Source organism: Prunus mume, linkage group LG4 (assembly GCF_029339155.1).
Source record: "Prunus mume cultivar Tortuosa linkage group LG4, ASM2933915v1, whole genome shotgun sequence".
Lineage (NCBI taxonomy): Eukaryota > Viridiplantae > Streptophyta > Magnoliopsida > Rosales > Rosaceae > Prunus > Prunus mume.
The window spans coordinates 7,850,500-7,868,455 of NC_142701.1; the positions used below are offsets into that span (position 1 = coordinate 7,850,500).

At 36.7% G+C, this 17,956-nt stretch overlaps 1 protein-coding gene across 1 annotated transcript; it reads right to left on the reverse strand.

The window, feature by feature from the left end:
* Nucleotides 1-451: 451 nt before the first annotated feature.
* Nucleotides 452-3,805, reverse strand: LOC103328252 (4-coumarate--CoA ligase 1-like). The gene is made up of 5 exons (XM_008230653.2): nucleotides 2,708-3,805; nucleotides 1,638-1,836; nucleotides 1,187-1,400; nucleotides 935-1,037; nucleotides 452-764 (listed from the first exon to the last, which is right to left on the reverse strand). Exons 1-5 carry the CDS (start codon nucleotides 3,728-3,730, stop codon nucleotides 645-647), a joined length of 1,659 nt encoding a protein of 552 aa, XP_008228875.1. The 5' UTR covers nucleotides 3,731-3,805; the 3' UTR covers nucleotides 452-644.
* Between the last annotated feature and the right edge of the window lie 14,151 nt (nucleotides 3,806-17,956).

Below are 17,956 nucleotides of genomic sequence, written 5' to 3' on the forward strand. Positions count from 1 at the left end.
GCTAAATTTACTAAAATACTCATGCCAACAAAAGCACACTTAACGGTTTTGTGGACGGAAGTAGTAAAGTGGGAAAATTTGTGCAATTTTTAGAGATTATGGGGGTTAAGTGGGAAATTTTCAGTTTCAGAAGTAAAGTGAGATGAGCTCCCGTTTCAAGGGTGAAACGGTAATTAAGCCTTTTTTAACCTGTTAACCGGTTCTCAAGTTAACGGGTTTCCTACATTTTCCTCTTCCCTTTTTCTTTCTTTTGTTTTTTCAGTTTTAAATTTTTATGATTAATCTTTTAATTGTTCAAAAAATATCTGAAGAATTTCTATAAAACTTCAAACTTCTTCTAACCTATTCTTTTATTTTTGTTATTTCTTAAATTTGATAAATTATTATACATCACTAGAATGACTACATGGTATAGTTAGTTCACATGTTATAATATGAATGAACAATAAAATTATGGATGAATGAACTTTAAGATTAACATAAAGTCCTTTGTCAATTAAGCTTAGCATAAAGTACTTTGTAGTTCGTTACTTATCCACAATATAATTGAGGAATCTCATTACAACATTTCATAGTAATGACTTCAATCAAGCCCTTTATGATAAGTACATGCAAGCCCTTCCTTCAAATATGCAGGGCATGACTCAATTTGGAAACCCAGTAGCAAGCTTTGCTCTCAAGTCCTTCCGCAAGATTTTGCCAGATGGCGACTTTGGAATGGCTTCAATGAAAAATACTCGATTTAATCTCTTATAAAATACAACCTGCGTACAAAGACAAAAAAATATTAGTGGCAATTCATACTCAACCAGGCCAATTAGGCAACCTGCCCTAATAAAATCCAACAACAGATTGATGCAGCCCATGACAGAAAGAACAATTTTTAGCACTAAAAAAAATATTAAATTACTGTGGGAAAAAAAAAAAAAGTTACCTGTTTTGAGATAAATTGCTTGATTTCATCCTCAGTGATCTGAGCATTTTTTGACCTTACTACAAATGCAACCGGAACTTCTCCAGCGGCCTCATCCTTCATTCTGAAATCATGTTATATATAATGTCAAAACAATTATTGTATGTACCGGTTATATATAATTTTATTTTTTTTACAAAATGCACGTGAATTTTAAGAGGGGAAAAAAAAAATGCTTTCAATTCCACTATTCATCATAAATTAATGACTTACGGGACAACAGCAGCATCAGAAACACTAGGATGGGTAACGAGCAAGGCTTCAAGCTCAGCAGGGGCCACTTGAAACCCTTTGTATTTGATGAGTTCCTTCAACCGATCAACAATGAAGAGCTCTTCGTCATCATCAACGAAGCCTATATCGCCTGTATGTAGCCAACCTTCCTTGTCTATGGTTGCCCTTGTGGACTCAGGATCATTAAGATAACCTGAGATTAATTTATGAAAGCCGATCAAAGTCATTAATTAATAATGAGGGAGACTCGAACTTGAGTCTGAGGGGACGGACTCACTGCCCTAACCATAACCTAACTCATATTTGTCACATCCTAAATAACTTTGGTAAAGCTATGGAAATTTTTTTATTAATCACACTATTCAACATTTTTGACTACTCATTTGCTTAAATCATATAAAAATACGAAGCAGTTGAAGGCAAGGCATACCTTTCATGATTTGGTCACCTCTAATGCAAATCTCTCCAGGCTGGTTGCGTGGCAAAGAGGCTCCTGTTTCAGGGTCAACGATCTTGAGTCGTGCATTTCTGACGACAGTGCCACATCCCCCAGGCTTCACCTCAAAGGGTTGCTTGGCAAATGCCAATGACATTGTCAACACTGGGCCTGCCTCTGTCATTCCATAACCCTGCACATATCATTCATTTTGGACCCATTAATTTCAACCTAACAATGATTATTAAGCTAATTAAAGATGCTTCATCATGATTAGAAATTGAAAAGTCTCCCAAATGAACCAAAATGTATTGGCCAGACGGATATTAATTTGGATTACACTATTAAATGGGTTATATATCAATCATAATAAATAATTTAATGTAAAATGTAGATTTGGTGTCACATTCTGAAGTCTACCCTTTGAACAATACACCAACAATTCCTCAGTAGACCAACATATAAAACACACACACATATATATATATATTATCGTATACGAATATCACATAAAGCGACAAGCAATATATATATATATATATATAACCAATATTCAGTAAGAAAATCATTAATAAACATGACACGCACGTATTACTTATCACGTTATATGATATTCAAATTAAAGTGGTAGGTAAACGAATCTAAATTCATAACACAATTAAATCTCCCTCATGTCATTCTTATTGGTTGGTTTATATTCAGAACTCACCGGCTATCAAAGAATGTACGCATGTGTGGTACAAGGTAACCCTACAAATTAAGATAAATTTTTTGTTCCCCATTTGTGGTTGGCATGACATTAATCTGTCATAACGGACGAGTCAAATCTGTGCAACCCACCACCAATAATTTATACTTTTCTTATCTTTGCAAAAATCAGAGGGGAAGCGACTTCAAAAGTAAATTTAAGTACTTGAATTTGTGATTCTAAATCTACAAAGCATACTTTGACTTAAAATTTATAAAACGACGTCGTTTCAAAAATATAAATAGAGATAAAGATAAATAAAGATAAGTACTTAAATTTGTGATTCTGAATCTGCCTAAATTAATTGTGTACATACCTGACCAAGTGTGACATTAGGAAACTTGGCTCTCACAGTATCTTCAAGCTCCTTCCCCAGAGGTGCCCCTCCACACTTGAGCACCCGAATCGACGACAAGTCGTACTTGTCGAGATCGGGGAACTTGGCGATCGCCAGCACGATCGGCGGCACGATGGGGGCAATACTAACCTTGTGCTTCTCGATCAACCCCAACAGAGAAACAATCTCGAACTTGTTCATCATCAAAATGGCAGCTCCAGCTCTTAGCCCACAAAGCAACACCGAGTTCAAAGAATAAATATGGAAAAGGGGGAGCACGCACAAAACCACGTCGTCACTGCTATAGTACAAGTTGGGATTCTCCCCATCCACCTGTTGGGCCACGCTGGTGACGAGCCCCTTGTGGGTTAACATCACCCCTTTCGGCAACCCCGTCGTCCCGGACGAGTATGGCAAGGCGACGACGTCGTTTGGGTCGATGTCAACCTCCGGCATGTCGTTTTCATCCGCCTGGAGAAGCTCAGAGAAATGCAAGCAGCTGGGATCAGGTGGAGAGTCGACGCACATGAGCTTAATGTCATGAACATCACCATGACCGGCTGATGATGATGACGATGACAAGTCCTTCACTTTGTCGTAGTAACATGCCAAGGTGATGATGAGCTTTGCCTTTGAGGCTTTGGCTTGCTTTAGGATCTCCGCGGGAGTGAAGAAAGGGTTCGCTGCGGTCGTCATGGCCCCGCGAAAAGAAGCTCCGAGGAAGGCGAAGACGTATTCCGGGGAGTTGGGGAGCAAGAGCATGATGACGTCGCCCTGTTGGACTCCGAGCTTGTTGAGCCCGGAGGCGACTCTTCGCGCTTTGAGCTCCACATCGGCGTACGAATAGATGTCACCGGTGGTGCCATTGATGATGCAGGGCTTGGAGCTCAAGTGGTTCTTGTCTTGGAAGACATAAGAATGGAGGGGGAGGTGTTTTGGGATGGGGATGTCGGGGAGTTTGGAGCGGTAAACGATGTCGTTGGGTGTTGTTTCTATTGCCATTGGAAAAATAAAAATGAAATTGAGACGTTTCAAAGAGAAGAGAAAATAAAGACAAGAAAAATGGATTTGAGCTTAATTGGTGCGTATGGGAAGGGGATGTTCATATACAAGTGGGATTAGGCGGAAAGGGTGGGTGAGGTTGGTGGAGGGAGAGAAATGGGATTATGTAAATGTTAAGGGGGCAAAACTGGGAGAATGGAAATTTGGAGAAAAGTATTGGGGTTGGTGATTGGATGAGGAAGTACTATGAGTATGTGTGTATGGGTTTGGGTTGGTGAGAGTGGGTCTGGATGGTGGTGGTGGGGGCCAAACCAATTTGGTTGAGATACTTTTTCCAAGGCAGGCTTTTTACCAACCACTGGCTGACGTGGCAGCAAAGATCACTGCCCTTTACCTACTACTACAATATTATCCTTTTCTTTATTTTTTTAGCAAGAAGATGATTTACCAAATTTACCTGGTGAAAAACATGTTGATAAAGGCCTATGATCAACCACCATATTAATGATTCATTGTCTTGTTGCAGTCCTTTGAGCCCACAACTTGTACTACTTCTTTTGTGGGGTTCTAATTTCTTTGCTTGATTTGTTTCTTTTTCTAACATGAAGCCCAAGCCCCAAATGATTTAAGAAAGGAAGACTCCCAACAACTATTCAATTCAATATTTTATATTTTATTATTTTTATTATAGTTCCTGAAAAAGAAGCTCCACTCAATGATTCAATGAAGACTGAAGTCCAAATTAGTTAATAGCCATAGATATGGTGGTTGGCGGTTTCTTTTTATTTTGAATTTGATTCTTTGTTTTTTTGTCTATTCTCTTTTATCAATTTTATGGTAGGTTAAAGAGAGACTTTCATCGTAAGTCCTTTCGGCTCGAGGTTGTGGGTTTACTCTGACGTTGATTGTAAGAGTAGCCAGTCTCTCCCTAAACTTTTGTTTATCTACAAGAGAGATTTTCACCTTTGTCCTCATGCTCAAACCTTTCAATAACAAAATAATAATAATAATAATAAAATGAAATTTTCATTGTTAGAAAAAACAAAGGCACCAAAATTTCAATCCAGCATAATTATAGACCAAAGACTCAAACTTTAGCCTTCAAATCATTTTTCTGACCTAAAAAAACAAAAGACTCAAACTTTAGCCTCAAGTGATTTCAATAAAAAAGTACTAAATTTATAAAGTGGGTGACCTTAAACGCTCTAATAAGCATAATTAGTAAACTCCTACCCACAAAACAATAGTAAAATGTTTAAAAAGATGAAATGTTGTGTTTTTTTTTTCTTGCATTTTCTTAGCGAAATAAAAAACATACAGTAAGTATGTTTCTACATATTTTATATAGTGTTAAATTAGATTTTTTGTTTGAATGATCTTATATTGAAGCAACCATCTTCACCTTCCAGTTGAGAGACTAGTCGATTAGTTTAGAATATCATCTCTAAATCATATTTCCTTTGCAAACAGATATTAAGCTCCTAGGGTTCATTATCCACATGCTCAAATAGAGAGAGACAGAGAGATCTTGCCTACTTAATAAGAATAGGTAATAGAAATAAGGAGAAATAAATTGTATATCCTCAAATTCTTTAACTTTGAGGCTTGTAAAAATCACAAATGTAGGTGGCACTAACTGCTGTAAAGCTTTTCCATTAAAAGTCTTTACTATATCGCCCCACAAAATAACTATAATTTTCTTGCTCTTGTATCAAACGAACTTTACAAGTCACCCAAAGGAAGATTGGTAAACCGAATATGGGCGAAGAATTGTTATGACCCAGATTAGCAAGAACAAGAGCATCAGATACTGAGGCGAAGAATTGTTATGACCTAGATAGATTTGCAAGAACATCAGATACCAAATTTACCTGGTGAAAAACGTGTTGATAAATCCATATGATCAACTACCATATTAATGATTCATTGTCTTGTTGTAGTCGCTTGAGCCAACTTGTACCACTTCTTTTTTGGGTTTTTAATTTATTTTCTTGATTTGTTTCTCTTTCTAACACGAAGCCCAAGCCCAAAATGATTTAAGAAAGGAAGACTCCAACAACTATTCAATTCAATATTTTATATTTTATTATTTTTATTATAGTTTAAGAAAATTAGAAAATAAAGCCCACCGCCTGAAAAAGAAGCTCCACTCAATGATTCGATGAAGACTGAAGTCCAAATTAGTTAATAGCTATAGGTATGTATAGTGGTAGGCGGTTTCTTTTAATTCTGAATTTGATTCTTTGTTTTTTTGTCTACTCTCTTTTATCAATTTTATGGCAGGTTAAAGAAAGATTTCACTGTAAGTTTTTATGGTTTGAGGTTGCGGGTTTGCCTTGACGCTGGTGGGATGGCAAAAATCCCATAGCAGGCCCCATCAGTCTCCAACCCGAATGGAGGAAGATTTTGAGACCAAGCGGGTATTGGGTGGGAATTCCCGAACTTAAAAAATCCCCAACGCACGGGGAGAGGATGGTATTGGCGTCCCCATCATCGAACCCGACCCGAAAATATATATGTTTATATTTAAATAAATAAATAAATAAATATGTAATTATAATATTTATGTTTAACTCTAAGTTAACTTCCCTCTCTTAATTCTTCCTAATCTTCTCTAGAATTTCATATTGATGTGATTTTGAATAGTTGAGTTGAACTTTATAGTTAATTTGGATGTGTTGAATGATAATTTAATATGAAACTTAATGTTAAAATGTATGATAAATATTTTTTATGCAAAAAAAAATTGGGGATTCAGGGCGGGTATGGGGATAGTCCCCGACGAGAACGGGACGGAATTCCCGAAACTTATTAAACATGGATGGGTTCAAGATCAAGGGATAGGTGAGGCGGGGATGGAGAGCAGGGACGAGGATGGTATTGTCATACCCGGCCCTTCCCGACCCGTTGTCATCCCTAATGAGAGTAGCCAATATCCCCTTAAACTTTTGTTTATCTACAAGACAGATTTTCACTTTTGTCCTCATGCTCAAACCTTTCAACAACTACAAAATAATGAAATGAAATTTCATTGTAAGAAATAACAAAGACACCAAATTTTCAATCCAGCATAATTATAGAACAAAGACTCAAACTTTAGCCTTTATGTCGACTTTCCACAGAAACCCAAGTGATTTCAATAAAAAGTACTAATCTTATTAAGTGGGTGACCTTAAACGCTCTTATAAGCATAATCAGTGAACTCATACCATTCTAGCTGAGAGACTGGTTGATTAGTTTAGAATATCATCTCTAAATCATATTTCCTTTTAGATGCAAACATATATTAAGCTCCTAGGGTTCATTATCTGCATGCTCAAACAGAGAAAGAGAGAGATCTTGCCTGCTTAATAAGAATAGGTAATAGAAAGAAGGAGAAATAAATTGTATACCCTCAAATTCTTTAACTTCGAGGCTTGTAAAAACCACAAATGTTGGTGGCACTAATTGCTGTAAAGCTTTTTCATCGAAAGTCTTTGCTATGTCTCCCCACAAAATAACTATAATTTTCTCGCTCTTGTATTAACAGAGATTTAAAAAATATATATATAATAAGAGGCGTAAATTTTTTAAAATTTATAGATGTTTTGTTAACCTTTTTACATGATATTTTCAATTTGAATTTCACACTTTGTTTCAAGCCTTGTGTTGTCAACCATTTTTGTTTCCAAATCTTGTAGTGCAATGATACGTCTTAGAACTTCTTGCAATTTAACATTATAGAATAGTCTAAAGTACAAAAAGAGAGAAGGGTTCTCACATCTACTACTAAGGTGCCATGGGAGTTGAACCTAAGACCACTAGTAAACAAATCAAGACCCTTTTACACTGGGCTAGACCCCGTTGGCATGACCAATTTTAATATAATTGGACAACCTTGAGTTTATCAATTGATAGTTTGTTACAATTATTCACCATGTTCTCACAAATAATTGTAACAACATTTTTTTTTTAATGAAAAAATTGTAACAAACTCTAGGGTTTAGGTTCTTAATAGAAATATCGTTTTGACTCCCAAAAAAAAAAATTGAGATTAGAGTTGCCTTCCATCAAACTACAAAAAGACTATTTATTTCCCATTTCAAAAAGAAAAAGAACTACAATTAGGATTGCCATTTAACCCATTTGCTTCGGCTCCAATTAACCTTGAGTCAACTATCGGTCAACTTAGAAATCCTTTATATACCCCGTTACCCTCCTCTCTCGCTATTCACTCCTTCGCTGTTTGTTTTTTCAATTCCATTATTTCCATTGTTGATCTCTTTCAGAGTTGAATTCATTAATGGCTCCTCCTCAGTTAAAATCCAAGAAACCCAAGAAGATGAAGATAAAGATGAAGCCGCAGGCTCTTAAAATCGACCCCAATGTTGGCTCTGTTCTGAAACCCGCCTTGGCCAGGAGAATGTCCACTCTGAAGAAAAAGGCCAGCGAACTCTCGACATTGTGCGACGTTGCCGTCTGCGTGGTCTCTGTTGGGGCCAACCGAGAAATCGAGACTTGGCCGGAAAACCAACAAGAAGCGAAATCAATTCTTCTCAAACACAAGAATCTTGGGAAATTGGGAAAGAAAATTGAAAAGGGTTCATTCTCGGCCAGAAAGGGTACTGATTACAGTTTCTTGGAAACCATGTTAGAGGCTTTGAATGAGAGAATTGGAGTTGTGATGATGAGGGATGGTGGTACCAAAACTAGAACAACTAGTACCTGCAGTTTCATGGAATTCTACGAGAATATCATGGGGACTAGTGTGCTACCAGATCAACAACAATCAATGTTGCTTGTTGATCAAGTTCCTCATCACCAACAAGAAGATTATTCCACCACAAATTCAGATGGTTTCTTTTTGGATGATCTTCATATTGCTGCTGCTTCACCAACCATGAGCAGCATTGATGATTATGTGACTTGGCTATTGGAAGATCATAATGATGTTGGTTTGATGAAAGATTATATCCAATTTTGTGATAGTCACTTGGCCTCTCCTCAAGACCCAGCAGCAGCAGCCTTCTTCATTGCAGCTACCTCAGACTAATTGCTAATTGGCTTCAGAATAATCAGAATTCAAGAAATCTTGTTTTTCTTAAATATTTTTAGTGTTTATTCATTAGAGGGCAAACCTCAGTTTCAATGTTTATCAAGTTGAAACTCAAGACCTTTTGTATTCTCTGTACTATGTGGACAGCTAATGAGAGAGAAATTGTTACCCATTACATTGTTACATAAGTGGTGTCTCTTGTTTTTGTTACTTTTATTTTTGTTTGTGTTTTTTTTTTCAGAGAAGGCGGTTTGATTTTATTCATTAGAGGAAAAGAGATAAGTACAAAAGGCGGGCATTTTTATTTGAGTTTTAAGCTGACTAGAAGACTCTGCCCCTCTTTCCTAGTCCCAATAAAGAAAAATGTGTCACTTTTTTTTCTTGTTCAAGTTTTTATCTATTTACTTACTTTTTATTTATTTTCGCTTCAAAGTATAAAACCCAGTCATTGTGTTAGAGCCTTTCCATCCATGAGCCTAGCCCAAGGCTAGGGGGGAAAAAAAAAAAATTGTGTTCAGTAGAGCAGGGGGTGTGGGGACCACCAACTCTGGCGAAAGCGGCTTCGAGGTCCAAAACTAGGGCTCTGACGTCATATCCGCTACCCTCTACAGATTCACTCTGATCGCTCTACCCCAGCGATTTGATTTTTTCCTGTTGCCACGTGGCGTCATCTGGGCTCTCCGATCCGATTTTTTCCTCCAATCCAACGACAGCCAATTTTTTTGCAATAAAATAAAAAATTCGAACTTTTTTTTAAAAAATACCCAAAAATTAATGAATTTTTTTCTATAAATACCAGCCAATTATTTATTTATTTATTTGAAATTTGAAATTGAAAATTTTATCCGATTATGAGATATGAATAGTATTGACATGTAGGAACCCTAAAATCTAATCCTAAAATATTATCCAAATTAATTATTGAGGTAAAAAAAATTGTGAATAAAACAAAAAAATGAATAATGCCCTTAGCAAGGGCAACGGGTGAAACACAAAATTTTGATTTGCAAGGGCAACCACTATTCACGTGAATAGTAGCTGCCCTAGCTCCCCACCTGCCATGGTTAAGAGCTATTCGACCATGCAGCCCGGCCCGAGGAGGGGGAAAAAACAAAAGCGCGTTCGACCATGCGGCCCGGGCAGGGTGTGGGACCCACCAACCGGTGGCCAAGGCAACTTTCGCCCGAGTCCAAAACGCGGTGGGGTGGCGTCATGACGACGTCGGTATTGTGTTTTCAAATTTGAACCGCGTCTTGTTGGCGTCGTGTGACGCCTTGACAACAGACCCCAGCTCGATTTGATTCCAAATGTTAATCCAACGGTGGGAATTTTGGACAATAAAATTATGAAAAAAATCGAAGTTTTTTTTAAACAAATACTAAAAAATTCTGATTTTTTTTCCTATAAATACCTATAAATACCCTTCACTTTCAACTCCAATTCTCATACATTTTATTCTACTTCTACAATTACTCAACATATTTTTCACTCTTCACTCAACATTTTCTTCACTCTTCACTCAACATTTTCATCTCTTTCACCTTGTAATTTTAGTTTTTATTTTTATGGCTTCTTCTATTGAAACCGGAGGGGCGTGGAGAACCATGGAAGATGTTTCTTTGTGTGAGGCTTGGCTCCGAGTTTGTCATTGTCCCTTGTTAGGCAATGAGATGAAATTTTTCCATATGTGGAAAAAAATTCATGCCGAATTTTGCGAAAAAATTCCGGACTCGCCTCGTACGGAAATGGCATTGTCGAGTAGGTGGAAACTTCTCAACAAAGAGATGGCAAAATGGAGAGATGCCTTGGCAAAAGCGATGAACTTGTATAGAAGTGGGGAAAATCGTACTAACGAGGTAAGTATTTTGTAATTTTCGTAATCACTAAGTTTAATGTCCTAATATATATATGTTGTTAATATTTATTGCATTGTCAATATTTTGTTAATATTTCTTGCATTTCAAATATTTTGTTAATATTTCTTGCATTTGAAATATTTTGTTAATATTTCTTGCATTTTCAATATGTTGTTAATATTTATTGCATTTCAAATATTTTGTTAATATTTCTTGCATTTTCAATATGTTGTTAATATTTATTGCATTTCCAATTGTTTCTTCATATTTCTTGCACTTCCAATTTATTTGTAAGGTTAATTTCATTTCCATTATTTTTATTTTGTTACTTGCATATCCAATATATTTTAAATAGTTATTGCATTTCCATTTTTTTGTTAAATAGCTCATTCAAGCACAGATGTGGTTCGGTGCAACCGGGGGTGGCAAAAAAAAATTCACCCATCATGAATGTTGGGAGGTGGTGAAATACTGTAAACGCTTCAATATTATTCCAACGGGTCCCGACGTTGTGTTAAACGAGACGCCTCTCCGTGATGCAACGACATCGGATTCACCTCTCGATTCCCCTATGAGTGAAGACTCACCCATCCAAAAGGAACCGAGGCCCATTGGCGAAAGGCTGTGAAGGCAAAGAAAGCGGGTAATTCAAGCAATCATAATTCAAAGTTTTGGAGGAAATTGTAAGGCAAAACGGCATAAGAATTGAATTGGAGCAAAAACGCCAAGATATGGAGGTGGCAATTCAAGCCGAGTGTGCACGAGAAAAGGAGTATTTGCGCAAAAAAGATATGGAGAAGACGGATCGGGAAACTATGGCGATGGATACAAGCCATATGTCCCCTGATACAAAACAATATTGGAAGCTAGAACGAAGGGATGTTATGAGAAGAAGACTTTTCCAGGATGATGGGCCTAGCAACACGGATTGGTTAAATGATAAAAACCATTAAATTAGTTGGCATACCTTTTATGTATTTTTAATTTTCTTGTTTTCTATTAAAGTTGGTGTACTTCATGTTTTTTATTTTAGTAGTAGTAATTCTTAATGACTTGTATTGGATTTCTTTATTTAATAAACAAAGCCTTCAATAAAAGACAATTTTATTCAACATATTCCATACATCAAACACAACATAATTAAAATCAAAACAAAAACTACAAACAAGGCACAATAATAAATAAAAAAACAACACAACCAAACCATAAGCAATACTAAACAACACAACCAAAATATAAGGCCTAAAACATAACCAAAGCATCTATGCTCCATCATTCATCTTCATTCCCTTTCACCGTCCATAAATGCTCTATCAAGTCAAGTTGACGGCTTTCATGAATATAGGAAGATTGCATCTCTGTATATCGATCTATCATCCGGGTCATCATACGATCGTCCCTCACCAACGGTTCCGGCTCAAACGGTTCTCCATTTGGCCCCATGGGCCTTTCATAAATCCGGGTCAAGGCCGTGTTTATTGGATCCGGTTCATAGACCTCTCCAGCATCATAATCGTACTCATCCTCCATAATCACATTATGGAGGATGATGCAAGTCATCATAATGCTCCGGAGGATCTCCTCATCAAACATACGAGCCGCACCTCGAACAATCAACCATCGAGCTTGAAGGATGCCAAAACACCTTTCGACATCTTTCCTGTATCCTTCTTGATAAGTAGCAAATAATTTTTGCTTATGGGATCGGGGATTCGGAATGGATTTGACAAATGTGGTCCACCTTGGGTAGATACCGTCAGCTAGATAATACCCCGTCTGGTAGACTGTATTGTTGACTTCATAGGTAACATTGGGGCTTTGGCCGCTCAAAACATCGTTGAAGACCGGAGATTGACCCAGGACGTTGAGGTCATTTTGGGCTCCGGCAACTCCAAAGAAAGCATGCCAAACCCATGTGTCGAAGCCAGCAACGGCTTCCAGGATGATACTTTTGTGCCTTTCCTATTTCCGTAATCACCTTGCCAGGCAGTTGGGCAATTCTTCCATTGCCAATGCATGCAGTCGATGCTACCAATCATTCCTGGAAATCCTCGAGCTTCGGCTTTTTGTAGAAGCCGTTGGAGGTCCCAGGGAGTAGGTCTCGCAGGTAGTCCCTAGTGTACAGATTTTCAACTGCATCACAAAATCTTACCAAAGCCTCCAACATAGTGGACTTCCCCATTCGGGCAACCTCATCCACCTGATCAGCAGATGCTCCATACGCCAACATGCATATAACAGTAAGCTTTGCTCGTGAAGGCCCAAAACCCCAGTAGCATCACACTTTTGAACAAAGTATGCATCATAATTGCAAATATCATGCATGATTTTATTGAACAAGTGGGGTTGCATTTTAAATCGCCTTCGAAAATCAACATCAGAGTATAAAGCAGTTGGGATAAAATAATCTTTCAAAAGATTCTTACCGAGAATGCCTATGTCATCCACATTCCGGTGACGGCCGACTTGTGAACCACGGCGGCGACCTTGGTTCTCTTCCTCTTCCATTGTCACTGCTATGAGAACTTGTTCATCAACTTGCCTCTGCAACTCATTGATTTCATCGGCTCTACGGTTTCTCTCCTTTCTTTCTCTCTCATGCCTCTCCAAGCATCTCCTATATTCTTCCATTGAGAATGAATGGAGTATGAATTCTAAACTCTAAGAAATGAAAATATTGAAAGATGTGGTGTGAGAGGTATGAGGTGAGCCTTTGGTTTTATAGAAAAATTTGGCAAGATAAAGATGCCACGTGGCTTGATTTGATTGGATGAAAATCTTATCTGAAATTTGAAATTCATCCGAAATTTGAACCCAAATGTATCTGAAATTTGATTTTTGAAATTCATCCGAAATTTGAATTTTGAAATTCATCCGAAATTTGAATTTTGAAATTCATTCGAAATTTGAACCCAAAAATTTATCTGAAATTTGAATTTTGAAATTCATCCGAAATTTGAACCAAAAAATCTTATCCCGAAATTTTATCCGATTATGAATAGTCTTGACACGTAGGAACCCGTAAATCTTATCCGAAAATATTATCCAAATTAATTATTAAGGTAAATAAAATTGTGAATAAAACAAAAAAATGAATAGTAACTTGCCCTTAGCTAGGGCAATGGGTGGAAACACAAAATTCTGATTTTGCAAGGGCAACCACTATTCACGTGAATAGTGGCTGCCCTAGCTCCCCCCTTGCTATGGCTAAGGGCAAATGGGTGGAGTTGCTCTAAGGGCAAATGGATGGAGTTGCTCTTATTAGAGCATCTTCACCCCAAAAGACAAGGGCAAGGCAAAGGCAAGACAATGTTTGACACTATTCACATGAATAATGGCAGTCTTGCCTTTTTTGGTTCCACCCCAAATGGCAAGGACAAGGACAAACACTATTCACTTTACTTTATTTTCTAATTTTTATACTTAAACCATTAATTTTGATAAGCTTTTCAAATAATATTTCCGGTTGCCATGTGTCAATATTTATTATAAAATTCTCACCTAAAAATTCATATAACATTTTCGGATTAAATTTTCAAATTAAATTTTCGGATAAGATTTTTAGTTGCCACGTGTCCATATTTATTATAAAATTCACATCTCACTCATCATACAATTGAAATACCTACTCACTTATCATATAATTGAAATACTCTGGTCCTCATAGTTCGACACAATGGAGTACAAGGACAACTCAATCATTGGCGGAGGCGGTTCCACCGGATCACGATGTGGAGGAGTATTTTCCTTTAGAGGACGTAATAGTGTCATTATTTCCGACATGGAACGTACCACTGAAACAAACTGCGAGCATTGTTCACTTGAGAAGCCATGTGTAATGGTTTTCCTCTTTTTTGTTTTCCCTTGCATAATCTATTAAAAAAATGAAATTGGAAATGCAAGAAATATATATAATAAAAAATGACATTAAATTGAATAAAACGGCAATTAATTTTTTTTTTTACCTCGTCGCCGAGATTTTGACCTCTTCGAATGTCTGTCCACGATCCTCTGATTTCGATGGAAGAGGTCATTTGTATCTTTGCACAAATGAAATTTTGTAGTCTAAAATTTGGTTTGGAAAGTGAAAAATATTGGAGGGAGAGGAATTCGTATGAAGATTTGGTGTGGAAAGTGAATAATATTGGTAGGTATTTATAGAAAAAATTTCCAGAATTTTTTGATATTTTTTTTCAATTTGTTTTAGCAAAAAATTGGACAGCCGTTGGATTAGGCAAAATTTTTTGATCAGAGGCTTCAGGAGAAGCCACGTGGCTTGTAGCCATTAGGTTATGTGGGCTGGTGGGTCAGCGCTAACATCACTGACGTCGTGGCTGATTTTCAAAATTTTTACTATTAACGCACTGATGTTAGCAACTGCGAACAGCCCAGTCCATTTTGCATGTGGGCTTGCGCTGGAGGTGGAATTGGGGCCTGGGGGGGCCTATTGCCATGGCAAGGCTCTAGCGCTACACTTGCTCTTAGAAGCTGTGTCCAAGCGTCTTCGTCAGGGAAGGAACATAGCTTTCACTAACTTGGGCTATAGCCCAGGTGGCTTTTAAAATCTCAGCCCAAAAAATAATTATAGCACAGCCAGCCATCCAATTGAATATCCTAACCATTCTTAGGATTCCTTTGCTTGCACTACCTTGCACATGGGGAATGAAAAGGAGAATAGGAAAGCTACAGCCTATAGCACATAGTAAAAAATGGAAAAAAGAGTGCACACAACCTTTGGAAAAAAAGAAAGAAAAGTAGAAGAAATTTTTTAACTATTTCTTAGAGTTGTTGACTTTGTCACCAAACTCATATTGCACCCTTGCACGCGTAAATGAACACTCTTGTTGTTGTTGCACTCACCTTCGAGGCTTAATTCAAGAAGCGAACCAAGCTCCTATATTTGTCAAGTATGGTAAGCTTCTCTCAATTTGTTGATGTTGAAATTTGAGAATTTTTTTGGATTTTATTTAGTATCAATTACAGATTTGCAATTGAGACTTATGATTTATTTATCAATTAAGGATTTACAATTGGAGCTTATCAATTTCAGTTTATGAGTTATGAATTATCAAATAGGATTTGTAATTGATTTTGGTGTTCTTGCTTATCCAATAGGTTATACTTTAACTTTATAATGTCTGATCATCATCCAAATCCTAAGAGATCAAAGACTATCCGGGATTTTTTAAAAAGAAATAATGAAGAATCAACTAGCATGCGTTCCAACTCTTCTCTACCACCTCCAATTTGTGAGGAGCAACCTCATTCTGAATCTCAAAGAGATGAATTTGAAAGTTTAAGAGCTGAGTCTCAAAGAGCCAATTTTGATCAAGAAGTTGATACCAATTCTCTTAAGTGTGATCCGGGATTACATCCCCAAATAGACACATTTCCGCCTAATCAACATGATAATGTTCGAAGAGCATATATTCTCTTAGGATCATGTCAACCAAAACTAAAGGAATATCCAACCCACTTAGAAGGGAAACAAATGCGTCGATTTAAAGGTAGTTGGTATAACCAATATCTTTGGCTTGAGTATTCTGTTCATAAAGATAAAGTGTTTTGTTTTTCATGCTTTCTTTTTGACGTTGATTACTCACATAAGGCATTCACTGTAGATGAATTTATAAATTAGAGAAAAGTTGGTGGCAAAGAGTGTGCTTTCCTTACTCATGTAGGCATTATGTAAAGTAAATTTAGCCCAATCAAGTTTGAAATTCTGGGTCCATCCTTGGTCTTCGTTGTTCAGGGGTTTTAATGGGGTTGTTGAAAGGTGGGGTTTTAGAGGTGTAAGTGTTATTTTTGTTGTTGTTCAATGTGTTGTTGGGTGTGGTGATAGGAATTGCCATTGTTGCTGAAACTCATGTAGTTTCATTTGATCAGTAGGTGTTCGTTTATGGTTTCACATTGGGAAAGTGAAGTTATCCAGTTTTAGTGGGTAAGTAACTAAGTATTGTTGTTCTAGAATTTGGGTAAATTTTGTCTCTCTCGTCGTGCTTGTGTGTGAATTACATATTAATTGTTGCTTTCATCGAGGTTTGCGTCCCAACATTTTTTTGCAATGCCTACTTCATTGTGGAGCGAAAAGCAGTCCCTCGTTCTATATATAGTTTGATGCGATGACCATGATTATATTCGAGTGTCTAAAATACCCACACACACACACACACACACACACAACCATTGTTAGCAGAATATTATTTTCAGGCCAAAAAATAAACCTTGTAAAATTATTTGAGTTAAAACTAGAAGAAAATTTAAAGGGTTAAATACCTTTTCAGTCACTAGGTTTTACACGAAAATTCAATTTTGTCATTGAAAAGAAAAAAATTAGCCAAATTGGTCACTGTATTTCCCGAAGTTTACAATTTTATTTTTAGTTTTATAGGAAACACGTTCCATCTTCTTCCTCTATTATATTTTGGTGCAATCAAATTTCTATATTTTGGTGCTCTATATTAAAGCCTAAATTGATTGAGTGAGAGCTGTATTGCGACTTCGGATGACAAGGAGACGTAATCAAAGTGATAGAGAACCAAGCTATATTGGTAAGTTGTTGATTTCATTTTTTTTTTTTTTTTGCCAAGTTGATTTCTTTTTTAATTTGGTTTGGCTTTTTTATTTTACTTATGGTGTGTTTATTAATCAGGAATTGAATTCCGCCTGCGCGAGGATTCTTGCGTTTACTTCACATTAAGGAATTGAAAAGTAAGTGAGGTCCACACAAAATTAGGAATTAAATTCCTGATTTTGGAGAAATTCAATTATTAGGTAAGAGGTGATATTCTAATTCCTGGAGAACGAATTCATATTTTTTACCTATTATATCCTCACACAATTTTCAAAATTCTAAATTTGTCCTTTACTTTAGCCCAACAAAGAGGACATTTTAGTAATTAATACCACTCATATATCAATTCTAATGGTTTACAGGTTTAGTAAAATAATTTCAATAAGAATCCGAAATCTAACTCTTCTCAATCCATATGGTTTAGTAAACAACTTCAATAGGAATTTGGAATTTTATTATCCAATTCCTCATAATCAATTACAGATTAGTAAACATGTCATCATACCTTGCAATGTTCCTTCAACCCAAGATTTTCCTAACATAACCTTGGTTTGGTTTGGTTTGACTGAAGGTGCTTTCTACAAAAATTAAAATTGTAAACGTTGGGAAACACAGTGACTAATTTGACCTTTTTTTTTTTTTTTTTTCCGGTAACCAAAAAAATATTTAACTCAAATTTAAAATATTTGGATAAATCAATGCAAGGCAAAGTCAAATCACTGTTCCAAAAAGCAAACAAACCCTCCAGGAAGGATGAGCAC